This window comes from Leucoraja erinacea, chromosome 25 (genome assembly GCF_028641065.1).
Source record: "Leucoraja erinacea ecotype New England chromosome 25, Leri_hhj_1, whole genome shotgun sequence".
Lineage (NCBI taxonomy): Eukaryota > Metazoa > Chordata > Chondrichthyes > Rajiformes > Rajidae > Leucoraja > Leucoraja erinaceus.
In genome coordinates this window covers 11,926,858-11,952,272 of record NC_073401.1, presented here as the reverse complement: position 1 = coordinate 11,952,272, position 25,415 = coordinate 11,926,858, and the positions used below count along the sequence as shown (strand labels likewise).

The 25,415-nt window shown below is 40.5% G+C and overlaps 1 protein-coding gene across 4 annotated transcripts in view; it reads left to right on the top strand.

Annotated features, from left to right (window-relative positions):
• Window positions 1-17,159, top strand: part of ccdc62 (coiled-coil domain containing 62) — a 30,741-nt gene extending 13,582 nt beyond the window's left edge. For 3 of the 4 annotated variants that reach the window (XM_055655670.1, XM_055655669.1, XM_055655671.1), the window contains 8 exons: window positions 473-644; window positions 2,098-2,199; window positions 5,254-5,342; window positions 8,110-8,210; window positions 10,329-11,264; window positions 12,226-12,403; window positions 14,403-14,543; window positions 16,567-17,159. In XM_055655670.1, coding sequence (XP_055511645.1) covers window positions 473-644; window positions 2,098-2,199; window positions 5,254-5,342; window positions 8,110-8,210; window positions 10,329-11,264; window positions 12,226-12,403; window positions 14,403-14,543; window positions 16,567-16,584 — 1,737 coding nt within the window. In that variant the 3' untranslated portion in view covers window positions 16,585-17,159. The remainder of the gene's footprint in view (window positions 1-472; window positions 645-2,097; window positions 2,200-5,253; window positions 5,343-8,109; window positions 8,211-10,328; window positions 11,265-12,225; window positions 12,404-14,402; window positions 14,544-16,566) is intronic. The other variant, XM_055655672.1, reaches the window with a different exon arrangement.
• The last annotated feature ends 8,256 nt before the right edge of the window (window positions 17,160-25,415 follow it).

Genomic DNA, 25,415 nt, shown 5'->3' with positions numbered 1-25,415 from the left:
ACATCTGCTCTATTCTGAACTATAAGCAAATCCTAGTTTCCATTCAAGAGAAAAAAAAGGTGTCAATGGAATGAACAAGATGTTATTGCTAGACTTGATGCTATTGAAGCCAGGTTTTTGAAAAATGATTATTAAAATTTTGTAGACACAAGGAACTGCAGATACTGGAATCTTGAGCAGAAAACACAAAGTGCTGGAGTAACATCCATGTCGTCAGATATGGATCGACACCCTATCCATGTCAATCTATATCCGTTGAGATGGATATGGACTTCACATTGAAGAAGGGTCCCGATCCGAAACCTGATCCCGATCCATATCCTCTACAGATACTGCCTGACCCGCTGAGTTACTCCAGCATTTTGTGGATTTCAGCATCTGCAGTTTCTTGTGTCTTCTTGAAAATGTTCTAAATGGTGTCTTGCATAAATGCTGCAATAACCATGATGCTAACATAATATATTTTGTCTAGGACAAAGATATGGTTGAAGCTACCAATCATATCATGGATCTTACAGCTAGGTTTAAAACCTTGGAAGGTGCATTACGAGAAGCCAGGTTAAATGAAACAAATTCCAGGAAAGAGGTTCATGATTGTAAACAGCATTCAAAGAAACTGCGACATGAAATCTGCAAGCTTAAGGGTAGGTATAAAATAGTATTCTTTAGGAATTGATGTTAGTAAAGGGCGGTTCTGTGGTGCATCGGTAAAATTGCTTCCATAACGCCAGAGACCTGGGCTCGATCCTGACTACCGGTGCTGTCAGCGTGGAGTTTGTACGTTCTCCCTGTACTTTTTTCCGGGAACCCGGTTTCCGCCCACACCCCAAAGACGTGCAGGTTGATGCGTTAATTAGCTTCTTTAAATTGTCCCTCGTGTGCAGGATAGAAGTGGCAATCGGTGATGGCTGGTCAGCGCAAACATGGTGTGCCAAACGGAAGTTTCCTCGTTGTATCTCTAAACTGAACTAGATGTGTTTATGAATTAGGATTTTCCAATATTCTACATTATTTGGAAAAATACTGATATCCGGCATGCTTGGAAATATGGTGGTGCCCAACCAGTAGCTTTTCCAGATTATTGGATGTTGTTAATACCTCAACTAACTTTTAAAGTTGTTGTATAGATATAGATATAGATATCATACAATAACTTTAAAAGTTAGCTGAGGGGGAATGTGTACATCACAATGGAATCTCATTTAGCAGCAAATTTGGGATTGTTAATCTCATTTAGGGAGGAGGTTTTTAATGGTGGGGGGGGGGGGGTGAAATTGGGGTAGGTCCCTGTATCATTGTTGGGGGGGGGGGGGGGGGGGGGTGGAATGGGGCAGAGGTTTCATTTACAAAAGAAGACACATGTGGGGGGATGGGATGGGGGGGAGGAGATCCCCATTTCACCCCCCCCCCCCCCCGTGTGTGGGTTTTTATTGTGGGGTGGGGGGTTGAACAGGGGAGAATTTTCATTTACAATAACAAATTCCAGGTTTCCTTGTGGGGGGCGGGGGGGAGGTGGGGGTGACGGGGGAGGTGATCCCCCCCCCCCCTGCGTGGGGATGATTGATTGCCTCTGCAAATTCCAGAGGCGAGGAGAGGCCGCGCCGGGGTCCCGGGGCCTGGGCACTGGGGTTGTGTCTGCGTGCGGCGGCACTGCTGCTCCAGGGCAGCAGAAAATGGGGCCGACGGTGGTGTATGAGTTGCATGTTTTCAGGAAAACTATTAGGTCCAATGTCATGATTTGCATTTGTCATTCCCTGCATTGACCAGCAGAGATTACTTTCCGGATAGCATCTGGACTCGTCACATCACATGCAGTAGTTTCAGGAAAGATGGAGCAAAGTGGGAGGTGATTGTGGTGGGTCAAGGATTCTAATTGTAAAGCAAAAAAATCTCTCAAAAGCAAATTGAAACTGTAAATCTGTCTATATTAGTACTTGCCAGGGATTGAGAAAACTAATGATTTAAAGGTAGAGGCTTGATGTCAACATCAGACTGCAAAATTCTTCAACACTTTGAGCCTTATCATTTTCTGTCCTATGTCCTGAATTTTCACCAGTCCACCACTGATGACATTTTACCTTTGTTCTGTTTATTTAGATGAATTGGATGAAAAGACAGCAGAAAATAATGAGCAGAGGGAAGACATTATTCGCCTTAAACAAGAAAGACAATATCTTGGAAATGAGCTCACTTTAGCTGGTGGGTAAATAATCCTACAGAAATAACTAGGGTTATTAGAACTAATAATTATATGGTTATTATATGGTTATTAGTTCTGCTGCATGATATTTTATGACCCGTCAGGGATTCGAGGTTGGTCATGACACGCAAACGAAAGCAGAAATCAGTGCTAATACCCGTGTATTCTGGAACGTTGAGAGAAAATAGAGTTCTCACTCACCTAATTCATTATTCGTAGAACTTGGAATAATACAGCACAGGAACAGGCCCCGTTCGGCTTACAGTGTTTATGCCAAACATCATGTCACGTTAAAAGGTACACAAAATTGCTGGAGAAACTCAGCGGGTGCGGCAGCATCTATGGAGCGAAGGAAATAAGCGACGTTTCGGGCCAAAACCCTTCTTCAGACTGATGGGGGGTGGGGGGGGGGGGAGAAGGAAGGAAAAAGGGAGGAGGAGGAGCCCGAGGGGGGGGGGGGGGGAGGAGACAGCTCGAGGGTTATGGAAGGGGAGGAGAGAGCAAGGGCTAGCAAAATTGGGAGAATTCAACGTTCATGCCATCAGGACGCAAGCTGCCCAGGCGGAATACGAGGTGCTGTTCCTCCAATTTCCGGCGTTGCTCACTCTGGCAATGGAGGAGACCCAGGACAGAGAGGTCGGATTGAGAATGGGAGGGGGAGTTGAAGTGCTGAGCCACCAGGAGCTCAGGTAGGTTATTGCGGACTGAGCAGAGGTGTTCGGCGAAACGATCGCCCAACCTCCTCTTAGTCTCCCCCGATGTAAATCAGCTGATATCTAGAGCAGCGGATGCAGTAGATGAGGTTGGAGGAGATACAGGTGAACCTTTGTCGCACCTGGAACGACTGCTTGGGACCTTGAATGGAGTCGAGGGGGGAGGTGAAGGGACAGGTGTTGCATTTCTTGCGGTTGCAACGGAAAGTGCCCGGGCGTTCCAGACCCCCATCACTTTGTGTAAAAAAAAAAAACTTCCCCCTCACTTCTCCATCAAACATTCCCCCTCTCACCACAGTGATCAAAGGGCTAATGTGTGGTGCTCCCAGGGGTGCAGTGCTGCCAGAGCTCACCGGAGCACCACTCCACCTCTGGCACCTCTTATTTAAAAAAAAACACAAAAAAAAAAGTGGGTGTTTTAACTAGTGGGTGGGTGGGGGGGTCTGTGACTAAAGAGTGTGGGAAGACATGTGTGTGGTGAAGGCCCTTCCCTGTAGGAGAGGGGGGGGGAGTTGGTGCACTAGGACCCACCTCTATAAAAATCAGATCACCGTCTGTTTGCTTTACTTGGATGGTGGATAATTGTATTTCATGATATTAGTGAGTGCACCGTGCAAATTTTGTCATATGATTTAGGTATGTGTCAAAACCTACCTGGCCCGCTGGTGAATGGTGGAGAGGCGAGGGGTCGGCGATTTTGGCGCTGTTTGGAGGGGGCGGGTTGAAAACGCGATTTCGGCAGCGGCTGTATCGGTCGCAGATGTTCAGCCTAGTAAATCATTAACGAAAAATCGCTGCAAGCCCGGTCGCAAAAGGTATTATTAGTTTTATAGCCTCGATAATATAGTTATGGTTTTTTTAAAATTACTGATTCCGGGCCTATCTCTCGCAGGGAAGGGGGTGAGGGTAGAGCAGGCAATTAAATGTATGTACCTGCTTTTTCATTAAATGGGGCATATATATAACCCTGTAATTAAAGTTATCTATAGCGAGTGGTTCATTTTGGGCTTTTTATATCCCGCGGTGGAGCTCTCGGCATTTGACGGCACTAATCCAGCGCGCTGAGGAGTAAACCGGCGCGTGGACAGAAAGTCTGGAAAGCCGATTTAAATGGGCATTTATTTACAGCAATTGAACACTAAATTCCTTCCATTTGGCCTATAAATTAATGTAAATTAGATATAAAAATCATGTTATATTGTGAATTATTTGTGAATAATCTTTGGACACTTAGGCTATTTAAAAATGTTAATCTTTCCTTAAGAAATGGCCTGTTGACTATCCAAGATCACAGCTTTTGTGTAATGTCCATTGAAGATCAATAGGGAACAAGAGTAATTTCCGAGTATGAAAATGGGCATCCAACTCTTTAAAAACTTGAGATATCAAAGTGTCTTTTTCTTTCAAATTAAACTTATTGTTATGCTTTATCTGATGGGATAAATTGCAGACTTGATTAAAAATCGTGCAAAATTTTGCCATTATTATTAAATTAAGTACAATATATTTTATTGTATTAGCTATACACTGAGATGTAGTGATGGGATATAATCTTGTTTGATCCTTTTGGGAGACGAGCTTGCCCCTCCCCCAAGCAAAACCTGAAATGACGCCCATGTTTGACAGCTCCGGCACCTAAAAAATTAGCACTGCAACACTGAATTATCTCCTTTGCTTTTCATAATTCAGCACAAACAAAAGACCTGCTTAATAAAGAGATATTAAAGGGTTTACTTTATTTGGGGCTGTGCTCTTTGGCTTCAGGATCAGAGATTGTTGAAAACAACACCCTCCAGAATTCCTGAGTAATTATTTGAGTAAATAAATTGAGTTATTTTGCTAAATCAGCTTAAAGCCAACATCCCAACTGAAAGACTAGTAGGAAGGTAAATTGTGAAAGGACCTGAAACAGAAGCTGCAGGGTTTGTCTGGCCCCCATCTCTCTTTTGTAGCTTCATCCCCATTTCAATCAGTCTGAAGAAGGATTCCAACCCAAAATGTCGTCTGTCCTTTCCCACCACAGATGCTGCTGGAACACTGTGTTTTGCTTAATACTTTAATATTGATTGAACATGGAACAGTATAGCACAAGGAACAGGCCCTTCGGCCCAGAATATCTGTGCGCATGGTGTCTTGACCATCTCTTATTTGACTGAACATAATCTATATCCCTCCATTCCTTGCATTTCGATGTGCCTATCCAAAGTCTCTTAAATGCTACGATTGTAAATGCCATTGGTTATGTTTAGATTTCACTTTCCAATAATTTTAGTAATTTTGCACGTTAAAGAGAAAAAAAAAGAGAGAAAATCAGTGCCTGATTTTGAAATTCTATTTTAGTCGAACGAGAGAAGAGAAAAGACCAGATTCTGGAACTGGCAAGATCAAAGCAGGAGCGAGCTGACACTGAACTGCATGGTCTACGGCAGGTAAGACCACCTGTAACCTCAGATTAACATTGTGTACCACAAATTTGCTTTGAGGTACTCGGGTGAAGGTTGGAGACCTTCAACTGCTACTCAATCATCGTGTGTATAAATATAATTGATTTCCACATTCAGTAATCTGATTGTATAAATTAATTATTTTACATATTTAAAAAATGGATCATAGAAGCTCAATTAGTATTTAAAATGAACATTCCAATGCAGCAATTTCTTTACAGAAGATTGATCTGGAATTATTATGCCTTCTACTTTGGTCAGTGATATAAGTGGAAAAACTTTGTGTGCAAAGCTTAAAGTGAAGCTTATCTCTCATGAGATGTGCACAAATAACTTCTAAAAGACAAGACATTACATAGAATAAATTGCATACAAAAGCACAATAAATTACATAAACAGGCACAGTAAATTACATACAAAAGCACAATACATGGTTTAAGATCAAGAATTAAAAAAATCAGTGTCCCACAATGAGACAACTATACCAATGTCTCCACAGCTGGGATTGGTAGCGTGTAGTGCTAAACCTTATGTTAGATGAGGCCAAGATGATTTCATTTTCAGAGTCATTAATCCGGAAAATAAATTTATACATAAGATTTCTTAAGACAGTTTGTAAAGTATTTGCTCCTGCAGCCACAAACATTTCACTTACACTACACCATCTCATAAGTAATATTCTCATGGCATTCTTATAAGTTACTTTAAGTCTCTGTAAGCTTGCTTTTCTATAGTTTGACCATAGGTGTGCAGTATATAGTGGTGTACAATATGCTCTGAACAGAGACCACTTCATCTGTATACGCACTAAACTTGCATAAAAGAATTACATTCATCATACAGCGTTGCCTATAAATATCCTCATCATCTGTCAACATGAGGACCAAAGTTGTGCCAATGAAAGTCAAAGAAGCCATTATGAGACTGAGAAAAAACAAGAACAATACTGTTAGAGACATTAGCCAAACCTTAGGCTTACCAAAATCAACTGCTTGGCACATCATTAAGAAGAAAGAGCACTGGTGAGCTTACTAATCGCAAAGGGACTGGCAGGCCAAGGAAGACCTCCACAGCTGATGACAGAATAATTTTCTCTATAATAAAGCAAAATCCACAAACACCTGTCCGATAGATCAGAAACACTCTTCAGGAGTCAGGTGTGACTTTGTCAATTACTACTGTCCGCAGAAGACTTCATGAACAGAAATACCAAGGCTACACTGCAAGATGCAAACCATTGGTAACTGCAAAAATAGGATGGCCAGGTTACAGTTTGCCAAGGAGTACTTAAAAGAGCAAACACAGTTCTGGAAAAAGGTCTTGTGGACAGATGAGACGAAGATTAACTTATGTCATAGTGATGGCAAGAGCAAAGTATGGAGGAGACAAGGAACTGCCCAAGATCCAAAGCATACCACCTCATCTGTGAAACACGGTGGAGGGGGTGTTATGGACTGGGTGTGTATGGCTGCTGAAGGTACTGGCTCACTTATCTTCATTGATGATACATCTGATGGTACAGGTAGTAGCATAATGAATTCTGAAGTGTATACTCACATCCTATCTGCTCAAGTTTATACAAATGCCTCAAAACTCATTGGCCGGCAGTTCATTCTACGGCAAGACAATGATCCCAAACATACTGCTAAAGCAACAAAGGAGTTTTTCAAAGCAAAAACTGGTCAATTCTTGTGTGACCGTCAATCACCTGATCTGAACCCAATTGAGTATGCCTTTTATATGCTGAAGAGAAAACTGAAGGGGACTAGCCCCCAAAACACGCATAAGCTAAAGATGGCTGCAATACATGCCTGGCAGAGCATCACCAGAGAAGACACCCAGTAACTGTTGATGTCCATGAATCGCAGACCTCAAGCAGTCATTGCATGCAAAGGATATGGAACAGAATACTAAGCATGACTACTTACTTTCATTTACATGACATTGCTGTGTCCCAAAAATGATGGTGCCCTGAAATGTGGGGGCTATGTATAAACACTGACATAATTTCTACACGATGAAACCAAAATGTATATAAATGGCCTTTATTAAAATCTGACAATGTGCACTTTAACCACATGTAGTTTTTTAATATTACATATTTCAAATTGTGGAGTACAGAGGCAAATAAATAAATGATGGGTCTTCGTCCCAAACATTATGGAGGGCACTGTATGATCTGTTTGGATAGAATGCATAACAAGGCATTTTACTGTACCTTGGAACATGTGACAATAATGTGACTATATCTTTGGCACCAGGAGAGGATGGTGACATTTTAACTGCATGCTATTGGGTCTTATTCTGAGAAGTCAATAACCATTGAATCTTTATTTCGGCTACTTAATATCTTACTCCATCCATGTAGGTTAATTAGGCTCTATAACTGAGCTTTTCCAACCTACATCTAACATTGTCTTAGCTCTGCAGGAATCTTGCTTGCATGTGGAATACCCACTCTATGTTGAATACATGAAGATTCAGTAGTTGATGATTTCTCAGTTAACTGAACTTAAAAAAATATTACCATTGTTCTTAGTTACAATGCATTATTATGTCCGAACATCATTGACAACGTACAGATTCAGTGTTCATAAGCCAAAATTATGATGAAAATAACTGACATCAAGGAAGACTATTTTCTTAGTTCATTCTAGCATGTTGTAACTCAGCTCTCCTTCCAGAGGTCTGTATGCTTGTTTATATACTTTATTATGATTTGAGGTCTAGCAATTTTATTTCTTGTGATCAGGTAAATGAAAAACAGCAACATGACTTGCAGCTTCTTCATTTGAATCTTGAAAGTTCTCAGGAATTGATCCAAAAACAGGAAGAGAAAATTCTTGAAATTAGGTAAGTCGACAACTTTGATTTTGTGTTTTTAAGTGTCAGTCTCGTGTGCCAACTCTACTCTATGCTATCATCAACCCATCATAATGGTCTACGCCAAAATTAGCACAAGCTCCTGAATATGCAGTGGTGTGCCACATATGAATGGAACGGAACGTACATGGCCGTGGGGGTTACAATGACCTTGTTTATTAGAAGATTAGTAATGAATCTCATTGAGACTCTCATCAACAGTGTAGAAGGTGTTAGATTTCTGAAAACTGTTCCATATTAACATGCTTGGAGATTTGGATGTTAGGTCTTGCATGACTAAAATTTCCTTTCTTCTTTAGTTTAGTTTAAACTAAAATAGAAAAAGGCCCTTCGGTCCACCGAGTCCTCGCCGACCGTCAACCACCAATTCACAGCAATTCAATGTTATCCCGCTTTGCATGCACTCCCTACACACTTGGGGTAATTTACAGAGGCCAAATATCCACCAAACTCTGAGCAAATCGGAGCACCAGGAGGCAACCCACGCGGTCACGGGGAATGTGCAAAGTCCGCACAGACAACACCTGAAATCAGGATGGAACCTGCCTCCAGCGCTGTGAGACAGCATTTCTGCTATCTGCCGTGTTCTCAAGAAGGGGAAAATGCATAATATCGAATATTTGATAGTATTGGGCGAAGGTTTTTCAGTCCACAAGTTTAGATGCCTCTCCATATGCTTCATTGGTATACCACTCGTGGTGTTTTAGTGAGATAATTATCAATGCTGTATTTCTGGTTGTGTTAATGTGTCCATTCTTGTGAAAAATGTTCAATGTCATAATTGTGAATGGTTCCCCAAGTTATGTTAGGATAGAAGTAACTATTTCATTAGAACTATTTCATTTTGAGGGCAGCAGATGAATATTTGACTGATCATTTTGATGTATTACAGAATAAAATAATTTATTTTTTAGTCGTAGTCTTTATATCTGATCCTGGGCAAAAATTGGCTTGCCATTAAACTGGGCATAAAGGAAAATTAAATGCTTTATTTTGTGCTTTTCTTAAAACGTACACCTTTACAAAGTTTCTGATCTAAACAAGCTGTTTAAAAAGATACAGGATAGTGAGGTAGTTTCATGTAATGTGATGTTCAGAATAAGGGATGTAATATTGATGAGGTCTAGTCTAATCAGGTGTAAAATAAGGAGGCATTGTTCACACGAGGACAGTGGGGAAACTTCTCAAAAGTCTGCAGTTGATACAGTTAATGGAAATCTCCAAGATTCAGATCACCTAAGGTTAAATAAAATCCTTGAAAAGGTGTATGAATAGATTTTAAGCTGTGGCCGACCCCTGCTCTGATTTTTCTATGGTGTTATACCTATCAATGCGAATCGTTTTGATAAAAGTCCTGAAGATTTCCGTGCCCAGTTGAAGCTAGTCTGGCTCTGATCATGGCTCAGCATGATCTTATCCTCAGCTTAAAGGGGCAGTTCCTCGTGGTTCTGTGTGATTCCTGGCAGAGTTCACTCAATTGAGAATGCAAATACTTACTTTATATTTGTCTTTTTGGTTCTAGAAACTCAAGCCAATTGTTTGTTGGGTTTTTTAATAATGACAAATAGTTAAGACATGAACGTTGAAATTATGTTGTTAATGCAGCAATGGAACAGAATTTTGATAGTAGAGTACAATGCATGGCTGCCACTCTTTTGTGTATTTACTGTTTTGAGCTTGCTGGGGATCGAGGGATTGGGCATTTAAAGGGATGAATTTACTACTTTAATGTGTATTTTTACGTTTGGAATGACATTTTACAAAAATGGAGAATTTGTTTAATGATAATATATTGTGGATGCTGAATGTTGACTACAAATCAGCAAATTGAAAAAATTACAACTATTCCATTTTACATGTTTCTGTACCTTACATTTTAATCGTGAAGCAGATAAGGTTCCACTGAATTGTTAGTATATTAGTATAGATTTTCTAAATGTGACATTTTTATGTTTACCCATATAATTCCTTAATCAGAACTTGATTTTTAAAAAAAAATGTCATTAGTATTAACATTTTGAAAAAAATATAAAGGGACTACTCGACGTTAATCTTACCGTTGTTCCTGTTGTACCTTTTTTTTTTTAGTTCTGATAGATTTCTGTCAGACTCCAAATGTATTATACAGAACAACAATGGACACAATAAAGTAGAGGGACAAGAACATAAAAATGTCTTAAAATGGAAAAGGGGGCCAACTAAAGATCACAAAGTGGAATCCATGACCAAAAGACACACAGAAGTACCTACCTCAACTCAGAACCTTGATACGGAATTAATTCCTATGAGTACCAAAGAACAAGGCCACTTAATGGGCACAGAAGGGTGCAATGCTATCGATTCCAGATGTTACAGCTCGAATGATGGTGCAAATACTCAAACAGCCTATCCTATTGACATTGATCAATGTAGTAATGGAAATATGACATTCAAGACCCAGAGTCCACAGTGTAACACCAATGATTCCAATAAGAAGCCTACAAAATACGTGGTGCAAAAGCAAAATTGCAGATATACGACTGCAAAGGATTGTGGCTCGCCTCAGGGAAGAGAGAACAATTTGCAGCAAATGTCGAGGAAGCAAAAATGGAAGTATGAGGGCCCTTCTGATGCCCCCACATTTGAGCATGATAACATGGCATATATAAACTCCGACCACCGCAGTCCCAGCTGCGGCACCTCTTCCCGTTGCAAAGGCAGCATTTCAGCAGACAGCCATCACCCTCTTTGCACAAAGCCAAGTACGACTTCCATTATATCAACAAAAGAAGCTGCAAGGATTTCTGAGAGTCATAGCCTGGAAGACAGATACAATAATGAACTGAGTGAACATGGAATGAGTGACGAAGTGTCTCAGTCCCCTGCAAGGAATGAAGCTGACCAGGAGGCTCCAATTTCTGAACAAGATTGGATGAAGCTTTATCAGCCAGCTGTTGATGTAAAAGATTTGTGGTGGCTGTACCTCAATGATGGTTCAGTATCATCACATGGGTTAGGTAGTCCTACTTGTGTGGAAAAAAAGAGGTGCGATACTCTATTTAACTCTCTACATTAATTAGAAAAGGAATTGTTTACTTTGACCACCATTTCTGGTGCCTTTGGCGCATTAGACACTTGTGCTAGCTCAGTATTTGGGAAGTATTGAGTGAGTAGAATTATATTTGAAAGTAACTTCCTAACGTGGAAAACTCCAGAGACTGTGTATCAGGGAAGAACACTTGGGTGCTTCTGTGTTGCTTGAATTGTGACATTTTATTCTATGATTTGTCACCATTAACAATAAACAAGAGAAAATTGGAGAAAACATAAAACAATAAATATGAGGAGAACTGACGGGGGGAAAAACTGCAATTACTGGAAATCAAAAATTAAAGCAGAAAATGTTGGTAATACTCAGCAGATTAAGCAGCACCTGTGGAGGGTTTAGTTTTAGTTTAGAGATAGAGTATGGAAACAGGCCCTTTGGCTCATTGGGTCCACAAATGCTACTGATCACCTATTCACATTAGTCCTACATTATCCCACCTTCTCATCAACTCCCTACACACTTGAGGCAATTTACAAAGGCCAATTAACCTACAAACCTGCGCGTTTTTGGGATGTGTGTGGATCCCAAAGCACCTGGAGGAAACCCATGTGGTCACAGGGAGAATGTGCAAACTCCGCACAGACAGCACCTGAGGTCAGGATCGAACCTGGGTCTCTGGTGCTGCGAGGCAGCAGCTCTACCAGCTGCACCACTCTGCCACCCAATGGCAGAGTCAATGATCAGTCATCGACCTGAAATATTGACTCTCCTTCTCTCCCTATGTATGTTGCCTGACCTGCTGAATATTTCCAGTACTTTCTGTTTTGGTTTTGGTTTTGGTTGTTAATGAGACCTTGTAGCTGGACTTCACTCTGCAAAAAATAGAACTTTGTTAAATTGGTGTTTGGAAATTGTCACGGTTTTTCCTTCTTCATTTTATTCTTGTACCAATAACAGTGATGAGAGACTGGACCTGAATGCCTACGGTTTGGAGTCACCACTACGTTCCATGACTTCCTCACCGGTGAGAGAAAGGGCGAGGGGAAAGAGCAGCCTCCATGGTGAGCTTTGCGGCTCTGTGTCACCGTCAAGACAGAACGCCAACGAGGACAATGCAACGGCGTCTGCTCCTAATGTAAGTTGTGTAGTCTAATGAAGATTAGTGGCTAAAGACGAAAACCATTACCGTCGGTGGGACCTTGCGCTGGCTTGGATTTCCATCTTTGCAAACGTAAACCATGATGGAATTTTCCCAGAAGATCACACAATGGCAACTTTAACAGACCAGTGTGAATCATATTTGAACACCAGTATATTTTGAAACAAAAGATAAAGTGATAAAAAGAGATATAAAATTGCATTTGCTACAGTTCTAAAATGCTTGGCAAATTGAGTCTGACTTCATTTATATCTTAAACAGGTGAGATTAAGCTTTGGGTGTAGACTGTCAGGCAGAATATATAAGCAATTAATTTCAACTTTATGACAATGCATTTAAGAAGATTTGTACCGTTTGAAGTTATGACCTACATGAACATCAACTCCATGCTTATCCAGTATCAGCTGAAATATTGCTACTGGGAATTATAACTTTCCCTGCTTGTAAAATGGAAGGGAAGAGCAAATGTTCAACATTATGTTGTACCTGTAGTATCCTTAAAAATTACAATTTTGTATCAATATCCTTAAATTTCAAAAACTTAAATTGCCAAACTAGTAAATTGTATATTTGACACCTATTTTAGTGAGAACAAATAGCATGGTTTATGGAAAATTACTTGCATTGATTATGTAAGATGTGTATTGAGAATAAAAGCTACTAATTTTTGTCACAAAGTGCAAGAGTAACTCAATGGGACAAAGTCAATTTTATTTGTCACATGCACCCGATGGTGCAGTGAAATGAATTTGCCAGCAGCGATACACTTAAAAAATACGCACCATACACAATAACATTTAACACAAACATCCACCACAGCATTCTTCACTGTTGTGGAAGGCAACAAAGTTCAGCCAGTCCGCCTCCTTGTTCACCCATGGTCGGGGCCATAAACCCTCCTTAGTCGCTGCAATGGACGGCCCGATGTACAGGCCCTCTCGTCGGGATGATTGAAACTCCGACGCCGGGACGGTCGAACACGCTCCACGGCTTTTAAGATCACAAATCGGCACTTTCCTACTGGAGACTGCGGCTTCAGGATGTTATAGGCCAGCAGCCGGAGCTCTCGCAGCGAGGGATCCCAGGCTGCGAATGGTAAGTCCACACCCCGCCCGCAGCTAGAAGCTCCGCAGACCACAGCCCCATGATGCCAAAGTCACCAGGGCAGTATTCGGAGCACTCCTCTCTGGCGAATCCCTGGCAAGGGTTCACCCACTCCGCGATGGAAAGTCCATGCTGCCGATGCTCCGGGCCCGTGTCCGGGAAAGGCCGCTCCTATCCATGCTGTTAGGCTGCGAGGGAGGCGACTTGGAAAAAGCCGCCTCTCTGTGGAGGAGGCGATCAAAGACGCTTCCCCCCTTTCCCCTCCCCACCACCCCCCAAACAAGATACACCGAGAGACACCCAAACCAACACTAGACACACCAAAAAAACCCCAAAAAAGTAGAAATAACAAACACGCTGCTGGCAGGGCAGCCGACGCGCAGCGCCCCCACTGACTGGTCAAGCAGCATCTCTGGAGAACATGGATAGGTGATGTTTCGGATCAGGAAACATCTTCGAAAGAATGGTCTTCTAAAACACAGAACGGCACAGTGGCGCAGCTGGTAGAGCTGGTGCTTCACAGCGTCAGAGACCCGGGTTTGATCCTCACCTCAGTTGCTGTCTGTGTGGAGGTTGCGGGTTTGTTGGTTATTTGGTTTCTGCAAATTCCCTTTTAAGTAGAGAGTAAAAGTGGGAGAACGTGGAACAAGTGTGAATGGGTGATCGATGATCGTTGTCGATTCGGTCGGCTGAAGAGTTGCATGCTGTGTCTCTAATGGAAGAAAGGTCCCGAAGTGAAGCATAACCTATCCATGTTCTCCAGGAATGCTGCCTGACCCACTGAGTTACTCCAGCACTTTGTCTTTTATTGGTAAACCCACATCTGCAGTTCCCAGTGTGCACTAATGTTTGTTCTGTTAATATTAACAAGGCTTACCGTGAGGACTGTTCACCCACTAGTAAACTGCAACGCCTCCTAGCTGAATCCCGGCAGATGGTTGCCAGCCTAGAACGCAGCACTCAGCTTCCTCTTAGCTTGTCCTCCTGTGCCAGTAGCAATAGCAACTTAAGGGTGAGTGAAGTTTTGTATAAATGCACTACATTGTTGGGGGAAAAACCCATGAAGCACATTGGGTTGTGGCACAATGGTAAAGTTGCTGCCTTACAGTGTCAGAGACCCGAGTTCGATCCTGATTACAGCCGGCGTGGACTTGGTGGGCCGAAGGCCCTGTTTCCGCGCTGTATCACTAAACTTAATTTTTCAATTAAAGAATAAGTAACACAATTTCCACTTAAGTCTTTCTGACCTAAATAACTGGAGCATAAAGCATAGAGCATAATGGTTGATGTGGATGAATGGGTTGGTGTTGTGTCTGTGCCATAATTAATGTGTGGTGCTCATTGCCTCTGATCTGATTACGGCTGTTGTTGAAACCATCATTGCTGTTACTTAAATTGCGAGATCATATGTCACCACTTGTCTCACGTTAGGCATTAAGTTTTATTTACATTTGGTTGCAAAACTCTCGTTGCCATTTTTGCTCATCACTTTGTTCCAAATAAATAGTAAATTTCCAAGATTAATTTATTCCTATCCCGATTGAAACTCTTGAAAGTTGCTTGCTGGTGAATGTTTGAATTTACTGTTGTGCTTCCAGAACAACAATTTAATCCTCAGTCCTCAGTATATTTAAGAGGGAGTTAGATGTGGCCCTTGTGGCTAAAGGGATCAAGGGGTATGGAGAGAAGGCAGGTACAGGATACTGAGTTGGATGATCAGCCATGATCATATTGAATGGCGGTGCAGGCTTGAAGGGCTGAATGGCCTACTCCTGCACTTATTTTCTATGTTTCTAGGTCCCTTAGAAGAATCTTTATCCCATCACCAGGAGCGCAAACATACATGGCCTCAAATTTCTCAAACCACAAGTTTCATGTAAATAACTTTTTTCAAACTCGTGAATTGAAACAGTTTGTAAATTACTTGCACAAAGGGTTACTTGGGGGGAAATAAACATTAAAAATTGGTTTGTTTAATTAAAAGATAATGTAAAGAAAATTGTTAGAGTTCAAGTTAACACTGTACAAATCATTTGACTTTAATGACACCATCTTATCAATTCTAATTCAAAGTTATACTCTGCTCTCAGTTAAGGCTTGTTCCCACTCTTTGGAAGTCATTAGTGAACACAGCGCAGATGCCATTACCACCAACAATCTTACCAGTTTCCTTTCCATTCCCAAAAAATGCACAATGCCACCCATTCACTATTCAAACAACACTGCAGAAAGCTGTTATAATTTCCTCTGCTTGGGGGATACAAGCATAAAACACGGATATTAAAGTAATTTACTGTACAAATAGAAACTGATCATATTTGCAAAATGTATTAACGGGATAATCCAGAAATGTGTGAGCTGATCTGTTTGGGGTGAAGGAATATATGATAAATGGAAGGATTCATAAGATCATGTGATAGGAGCAGAATTAGGCCATTCGGCCCATCATGTCTACACCATTAAATCATGGCTGATTCATCTCTCTCCTAACCCCATTCTCTTCCTTCTCCCCATAACTGACATCCGTACTAATCAAGAATCGTATTTATCTCAGCCTTAAATATATCTACTGACTCTGCCTCCACAGCCTTCTGTGGCAAAGAATCCCTCAGATTCACCACCCTCTGACTTAAAGAAATTCCTCTTCATCTCCTTCCCAAAAGAACATCCTTTAATTCTGTAGAGGAATAGAAAGACAGTAGGCTTTTAAGAAGCTTTTGAATGGGCACATGATACGTAGGGAAAGGAAAGATATGGATTACATACATAGTTTAACTTGACATCATATTCAGCGGGACATTATGGGCGAAAGGGCCTGTTTCTGTGCTGTACTGGATTATGTTCAATATTCTACGGATTAGTATTGGGGCAAAAACAACGAGGTTCAGTTTAAGTTCGAATATAGTTCAGATTAAAATTTAAAGTTTATAATTTATGTCGGGTAACATCATTCAACATGTTGTAAATGTCACCATTCTGCAATCTATTGAAATCTTTCCTGATTAAATTGTCACTATGCAATTTTATTTTTGCAGGATGGCGGTTCACTGTAGTGTAAGAAAAATCCATTCAGTAAATATTACTCCTGCTTGATGAAGTAAAATTGTAAAGCGGAGTAGATGCTAAAACAAGACTTCGGCTGCAAAGGAAAGGATATTGAGCTTTCAAGGTGATTCACAATTAGGCAATGTTTACCAATGGACCAGATACTGATGTGTTTTAGGACGCAGATATGAAAATTGCAAATAAATACACAGAAGCAATTGTCGTTTGTGCACAGCAATAACTAAGGTAGAATTTCAAGTTAGACACTTGGTTTTCATGTGTACCTCACTTTTCCGCGTGTGTATCGCGTTAACCATGACATGTGAAACTTGTATTGCTAGTGGCGCTTTGAGCAAAATCTCCACTTCTACAAGTTGTGAGGTAAATGTATATAAGCTACAAAATTTCATTACTGTTTGTGTAATCTGTCTCGACAAGTGTTGGACGATAAGATGTCACAAGATAAGATATCAGTCTGAAGAAGGGTCTTGACCCGTAACGTCAACCATTCCTTCTCTCCAGAGATGCTGCCTGTCCCGCTGAGTTACTCCAGCATTCTGTGTCTACCTTGGACGATATGATGTGGATTTCTGTGAAAAATACTTCAAAATGGAGATAGACACAAAATGCTGGAGTAACTCAGACAGGCAGCGTCTCTGGAGAGAAGGAATGGGCGATGTTTCGGGTCGAGACCCTTCTTCAGACTGATGGTCAGCGGAGTGGGCGGGACAAAGATAGAATATAGTCGGAGACAGTAAGACTGGTTGGAGAACTGGGAAGGGGAGGGGATGGAGAGAGAGAGAGGGCTACGTTGGAGAAGACTATGGAATTATTGCTGCTTGCTTGCTTTTCATTTCAAATGGAAGGACAGTTTTTCCACATTTTGGGATAAATGAGATTGACGCCCATTTCTATAAATTATCACTTGATAAGAAAATCCTTATAACCAACTTGTGGCAAAAGCCCCCCCCCAAAATACACCAGATTTCAAATGTCTAAACGTAAAAACTCTCCATTCCTGCTAACTTTTTAATTGACTTAATTATCATAAAAAGGCCCATTAGTCTGATTAAATCTCGATGCTCAGGGGCTGTGAGTCAACAGCTCAAGAGTTGGGTCAACAGACCACACTGTTTAGAGTGATAAATGGGAGAGGAGATAAATTGAGGGTTTTCCTTCATGGTAGATGTTTGATTCTTTACAATTCTGTGAGAGCAATTCTAACTCCACCAGGCATAAATAAACCAGTTGGTTATGTAGACATTTCCTTTCAAGTAATTCAGTTTCAGTCATAGATATAACATAACCACAGATGAAAAGTAAACTTCAGTGAGCCATCTGCAAATGGAGGATATGTGCTGACTGCTCCAGATCTACAGTGTGTCTGTTCAATTTGAATGTTATAGTCCAACCTGGACTGGGTAGAATGTGGATTTTTAGTCCTAGACTTAGAAGTAAACAGCAACCTTGTTTCTTGAGCAGCATCTTTTGGTACTTTTTTTTTTTTTTTTTTTTTAAAGAAGTGCCCTATTCTAATTCGAAGATGGACACAAAATTCTGGAGTAACTCAGCGGGTCATGTAACAGCTCTGGCGAAAAATAATAGGTGATGTTTCGGGTCGGAACCCTTCTTCAGACTTATTTTGGGTTGGAGCCCTTTTTCAGAAGTCTTCCCAAAACATCATCTAGTTTTCTCTATAGATGCTGCCTGATCCGCTGAGTTACTCCAGCATTTTGTATCTATCTTCGGTATAAACTAGCATCTGCAGTTCCTTCCTACACCTGTTCTAATAATCTAGTTTTCAATTATGATATAAACTTAGCAAAATGAAACAATTTCTGATGCGCATTGAAAGAATTTCAAGCAAGGACTCAGGAAGGCAGCTAAATTAAATGATTGCATTAATTCATTATGCAAATTAAGTTACATCCATTTGCTCTGACAAGAGTTTATTGAAAGTTTATCATTAGACCTACTAGTTATGCTTTACTCTCTGGAGTAATTACTTTTCCATCCATATTTTAAACTGCTGAAAATTGATATTTGCATTGAAGTATGTTTGCAGTTTTACAAGATATCAGAGCCCAAACAAAGCATTTGTACATTGAGGATGTTATGGCATTCAACTACATCATGGGCAATCTTGCAACTAAACTCCAATCATATCTCTTGGCTCCCTTAGATTCCAAAGGTTTATAGATTTTGATCTTGAATATACTCAACAACTATGCTCCACAATTATCTGGCAGTGAATAAGAATCCTCTGTAAGGAGATTTGTTATAGATCTAAGCAGACAGTCCTGAGAGAGCAACCCCTGGTTGTAGACTTTTAGCCAGAGGAAAATCCACAATAAGCCCACTGATGTCCTGTCCAAGTATCGGACTATACATGAGAGGATAGTTAGCTGGCAGACCAGTAGAGGGAAAGGCAGTATGTCAAACTCAAACTGGATTCTCTAATCACTTACAATCCACAGTCTAGCATGTGCTGAATAGTAATGAGGAGCATTGTTGTTCCAGCACAGTAGGCAATTATTGCAGAGATTGGCATGTGCTGGGGGTGGAAAGCATTAGTTCCCAGTTCATGTAGATTGTTCTCCCACTGAATTGCACACTATATGCTGTATTTAAATGGCCTTTCTGCCAGTTCACATTCCCAGTTCTTGTAGATTGTTCCCACACTGAGTTGGACGCCATATACTGTATTTAAATGGCCATTCTGCATGATTTTTTTAATTGAGATGTATTGTCTTTGGACAGGACACTAAATATTGACCTGTAAATGTTTAACTAATTTAATCTGTAAACAAATATTCTCTGTATAAATTGTAAATATTTTTTTTATTTGGTGGACGCATTATTGTATAATTAAAATGCTCCCTCAGTTGCATGTCTACATGCATGTATCTATGTAATATAATTAATGATTAAAACAAATCTGTCTTTTTCAAATTTGAAGTTTCCCATATTGGATGGGAATCAAATGTTTACGTATCCACTCATGTTGTTAGCAAATGTAGTAAGTTTACATTTTTAAGCAAGCCACTATCTGTAGTGTTGGAGTGATCAATCCAAGATGAGGATTTTGCCTCCATTGTGTGGACGAGTGTCTCTGATTCCCTGCCAGAATGCTCTTGTGCGTGAGCTGGTGGAGAAGTCATCATGTGAAGGGGAATTAAACTACAAGGACATTTGCTATGCAATCCCCTGCAACTAATTGTGCCTCTTCTTAACTTGACAATTCCAACACTGGTAAAAGTTAACTCACACCGGCCTTCCCTTCCCCATTGAAGCTGGGAAGTGAGGGTTTCAGCAAGAATGCATACATTAATTATGAAGATATTTTATTGCATGGAACGACAGAGTAATGTTTATAGTATGTATTTAATTTTTAAATGTGTCCTTTTGTATCCTTTGTTCATTTATTAGAAATCAAGCTGCACAATACATTCATAGTTTATTAAGGAGATCAAAATACTTAATTTCACTGTTATGTGCAGCATTAATTCTACCAGCAAAATTAACTTTTTTTCACATAAATGTTTCTAAACATAACTGACTTATTTTGAAGCAATGTAATTGCAAGTTTTGTACTTGTTTTTTTTAAACATAAAAGATTATTTAAGTATAAAAATAAGTATACATGTGGTTATTTTGTTGCACCTGGCAACCCAATATATTTTCCACCCCCAGAGCCTTGTAAACATTGTGTTGCAAATAATAGTCTGAACTTTGACGGCGTGGAAGGAATTAGATAAAAAGTACTGAACAAAATTCCCAGTTTAATAATAGGTTTTTTTAAATGGTCTGTTTACTGTTCTTTTTGGTATAACTTTAAACAAAAATATCTGTATACATGTGGATACATTTCATTTATATTTCTTATAGTTTTCAAGATCCTGATATGCTTTGGTGGGATAACATGTGTATAAATACCATTGAGCAGTCTCAAATGTTATGGGATTAATTGTAGGTGGAACCCAGTCGACCATCCATATGACCTAAGTAAATGTAACAGAGTTCTAAAGTAATTAGGTGACCCATGTGCAATTTCTATTTAGTTCATAGTTTAGAGATACAGCATGGAAACAGGCCCTTCGGCCCACCGTGTCTGCGCTGACCATGATCACCTGTACACTAGTTCTATCCTACACACTAGGGACATTTACAGATGCCGATTAACCTACAAACCTGCACGTCCCGAGTATGCGGGAAGAAACCGGAATACCCGGAGAAAACCCATGCAGTCACAGGGGGAATGTGCAAACTCTGGACAGACAGCACCCAGAGCCAGGATCAAACCAAGATCTCTGGTGCTGTAAGGCAGCAACTCTACCGCTGCCCACTGTACCGCCCTTTGTGTTACCCTGATACCAAGCCCAGTATTTAATTTGAGAGGGTTTGTGTAAGTGCGTTGGTTATTGGAAGGAAATCACAGCCATGCAGCCTGCTTTTCTGCTTGTGTTGAATAAGTAACTGGGTTGTGCTGTTTATTTCCTGCCCTTATTAGATGGAGTGTATTCTTCCTCGCCCAGAAGAAAATATTTAAGCTGTTTTTCTTTTTCATTTATACATCCTTCTGCTCCTTACAGTCTTTAATTCTTTCCTTAGAAAAAGACTAGCATTAATAATTTTAGGGGCATTGCTGCCAAGGCTGGCATTTATTGCTAATTGCCCTTGAGAAAGTAGTGGCGAGCTGCCTTGAACAGCTGTGGTTTTGGTTGAAGGAACTCCAGTGGTGGGGAGTGTTGTCTGAGATTAATTTCCATTGACCATGTATGAACAGTAACATTTCCAAGTAAGGATGGAAGGGACACTTGTTCCTTGTGGTATTCCTTGTGCCCGTTGCTCCTAGGTGGTGGTTTGGGAGCCTAGGAGAATAATTGCAGTGCGCTTTGTGTATAGTACACACTATGTTCTACAACGGAAGGACAAGAATGCAAAGAATTGTGGAATGGTTCAATGGTACTTTATTGTCACATACCTAGACCCAGTGAAATTCCTTGTTTTGCATACAATTCAGTAAAATATTACCATACATAAGCACAATCATACCCAAGTATCAGTAACAACGATCATAGTGTAAGCATAGTCGATTACACTGAGGCAGTACACAAAGAGTTGCCACGTTTCCAGCTCCATCTTGAATGGGTGACAGTAACCCTGTTGTAAATGTGTGTTGAGCTGTTGGAAGTATTGTCAGATTCAGTCAAACAAATGTTGAGAATTGTATCGTACAGCAGTACAGTGTACCGCGGTAGAGTTGTTGCCTTACTGTGCAAGATACCTGGGTTGATTCCTGACTATGGGTGTTGTCTGTAAGGAGTTTGTACGTATCCTTGTGACTGCACGTCTTTTCTCCAGGTGCTCCGGTTTTCTCCCACATCTCAAAGACATGTAGGTTTGTAGGTTCACAAAAATGCTGGAGAAACTCAGCGGGTGCAGCAGCATCTATGGAGCGAAGGAAATGGGTTACGTTTTGGGCCGAAACCCTTCTTCAGTTAATTGGCTTCAGTGAGTAGGATAGAGCTAGTATGGGTGATGGCTGGTCAGTGCAAACTCAATGGGCCGAAGGGCCTGTTTCCATCCTGTATCTCGAAATTAAACTAAACTATACTAATGAGAATTGCATCACACTCCTGTGTTGCACTTTTCCAGATGGTGGAAAGGGTTTGGGAATCAGAACATGACATTGACTTCATCTGCAGGTTCTTTTGTTTTACCTGAAGCTTCCTCTCAACTAATGGTTAATAAGGTGGGGTTTCAAGATTAATCTCTCACTGCTCCCCCTCTGTAATTCCCCCTGCCCTCCGACTCAAGAAGAAAGGTCGCGACCCGAAACGTCACCCATTCCTTCTCTCCAGAGATGCTATCTGTCCTGCTGAGTTACTCCAGCATTTTGTATACCTTTGATTTAAAATAGCATCTGCAGTTCTTTCCTACAGAATAGTAATTTTCCTGTTTTCCTTCAAATTAGTGCCAATTCAAAGGTCAGGTGAGTCCATGGTTTAATTCACATCTGAAAGGAGACCTTAATAATACACTGCATTGCATCTTAATTTTGCTACTCAAGTCTTGGAGTGAGTTTTAAACTCAATTTTCAGATTTTGCACTGATTTATATGACTAAAACGTCAGATTACCAGAATATTTGAAAGCACCATATGGTGCAGACAGACATTTGTGGATTCAATACAAACTCTGGGGGAGAGGGAGGACAAGGATGAGGAAAGATAATTCCTACAGTATCCACAAGGTGGTGCGATCTCATACACTTGTATCGCTCTGGTCTGGTCATTTTAATGGGAAAGACAAAAATAAGCAACAAACATTTTGAAGGAAATGTGGAAAATGTATTTTTCCTAATTTTCCCTAAGCACCTAATATAAACTTGCAGGTCTCAGGATTTTTAACATAACACACCAGCTATCTGTACAACGAAGGATCTCGACCCAAAAACCTCACTTGCTACATTTAACATGGATGTTCCTCAATCCAGGAGAATTTCTTTCAGCCAAACTCTTTCCAACTGGTTCAGAGTCTTAAACAACTCCTGGTGGCAATGTTTTAATGTGTCTCTGATATTCCAACTGTTCATGTCACGTATTCCAACTACTTCAAAGTCTACACTGTCCAGGTTTTCAGTTTTAGTTGAGTAAAATAAAACTTGCCCCACATACCTATCCATGTTCTCCAGAAATGCTGCCTGACCTGCTGAGTTACTCCAGCACCTTGTATCCTTTTGTGTAAACCAGCATCTGCAATTCCTTGTTTCTACATCTCGAAATTTCGAGCACCTTTGTTTAAGTTCTTGCTTTCATTTCATTTGCTCAATTTTACATTATGCTTATGCCTACAAATTCTGATGATGTGGCCTTTTACACCACATGGCAAGTGCTCAGATGGCATTTATTTCCTCTCATGACGCTAATAGTCTTTGTTTACCTAAAATGACATTCAGTTTGTTTCTGAACAGTGTGTTTGCCGTGTGTGCAATCTCATTTGCAAATCCTTACATGCTTATTCCATTGTCTGGCATCTCTGGTAGGTTGCCTCCTGTTTCATTTATGAGTATAAGAAATAAACTAAGACCAAGTTAATGTGGGAGCTACAAGGAACTGCAGATCCTTGATTACAAAATAGATACACAGAGCTGGTGTAAATCAGTGGGTTCGGCAGCATCTCGAGAGAACATGGATTGCTAACCTTTCAGGTTGGGACCTTTCTTCCCCAAAATGTCGCCTATCCATGTTCTCCAGAGATATCCGCTGAGTTACTTTAGCACAGACTATTTTTCAGGCTAGTATTGGATGCTTACAAGGTTAGTTATTTAAAAAATGACAGTACAAATCATGTTTTGAGTGCATTTAAGGTTTAAATTTAGGTTTACTGTTGTCATGTGTACCAAGGTGCAGTGAAAAACTTTGCTTCGCATGCTGTCTGTCAGTTAATAGAATACATAAATCAAGCCAAACGCATGTAAAATAGGTAGGATGAAAGGGTAGATACAGAGTACAGAATATAGTTCTCAGCATAATAGCACAACAGTTCCAGAGACAATATGTACTGTATTTCCTAATTTTTAAATCATGAGTCCATTTTAAGGACTGAAGGAAAGCAGGGTTGAACAACTGTTACAATGCACAGCATGTAGAAACACCCCCACGTGTAGATTGTCTCATGTTCAAGGTTAGTCTTTACAAATTGACTGTGGAAATCATGTTTTATTTGCATTTTATTTTTATTGCCATATGTTCTGAGGTACAGTGAAAAGCTTTGATTTGCATATTCAATGATATCATACATAAATACAATCAAGTCAAAGTCAAGTACAAGTTGAGCAAAGGGGCAGATTCAGAGTGCAGAATATAGTAAGCATTGTAGCGCATCAGTTCCAGAGACAAAGTCCAATGTCGGCAATGGGGAAGAGGTGAATTGGACAGTACCAGAGCTAATGGAAGGACTGTTCAGAAGCCCAATTCTGGCACCACTGATTTCAGTAACAGTTTATATCAAAGATACTCCTTGGTTTATATTGTCATAACAAGTCTTAGTAGCCTTATTTAAAATAAGAACATGTTTCAGTGTTTGGGAGTGACTGAGATAGGAATCCAAGAGAAAATCAGTTATAGGAAGAACTGTTTAGAAGCTTGATAAGAGTGGGGTAAAAGTGTACTGCTTAAGTAAGGTTTGCTGTATGATTTTACCAGATTGTATGTAAAAACAGAATTTCACTGCATCTAGGTACATATGACAAAGTATCTAAGAGCACAACAGTTCCAGAGACAATATGTACTGTATTTCCTAATTTTCCACAGTCAGTCTGAAGAAGGGTTTCGGCCCGAAACGTTGCCTATTTCCTTCGCTCCACAGATGCTGCTGCACCCGCTGAGTTTCTCCAGCATTTTTGTGTACCTATGACAAAGTATCGTTGAATCATTCAACCCTAAATATACATTTTTAATTCTCAATAACGCTTATTTTTAAAATTAATAAAATGCTTCATCTCTGCAAGTGGGCTTTTTTTTCAAACCTAAAAAATAAACTTTATTCAGAATAAAAATATATATACAAAATTTAAAAATCTGGGAAAACAGCTCACACATTCTCAGCAAAGATCGTATAGCGAAGATCTGCTGTAAGATCTTTGATTCTCAGTGTCTACACAGTCAGTAGTCACAGTGAGGAGTGTGGGTAGTGTAGGCAGGTCGCCTCAGTGCAGACCTCAGCTCACCTCCCCACCCTCCTGTAGCCGTGGCCGCTCCGCCCCACGCCGCCGTCCTGCCCCGCCCTCGCCCCGTGCACGCGGACGGGCGCGCGCACGCCGTCGCTCGCGAGCT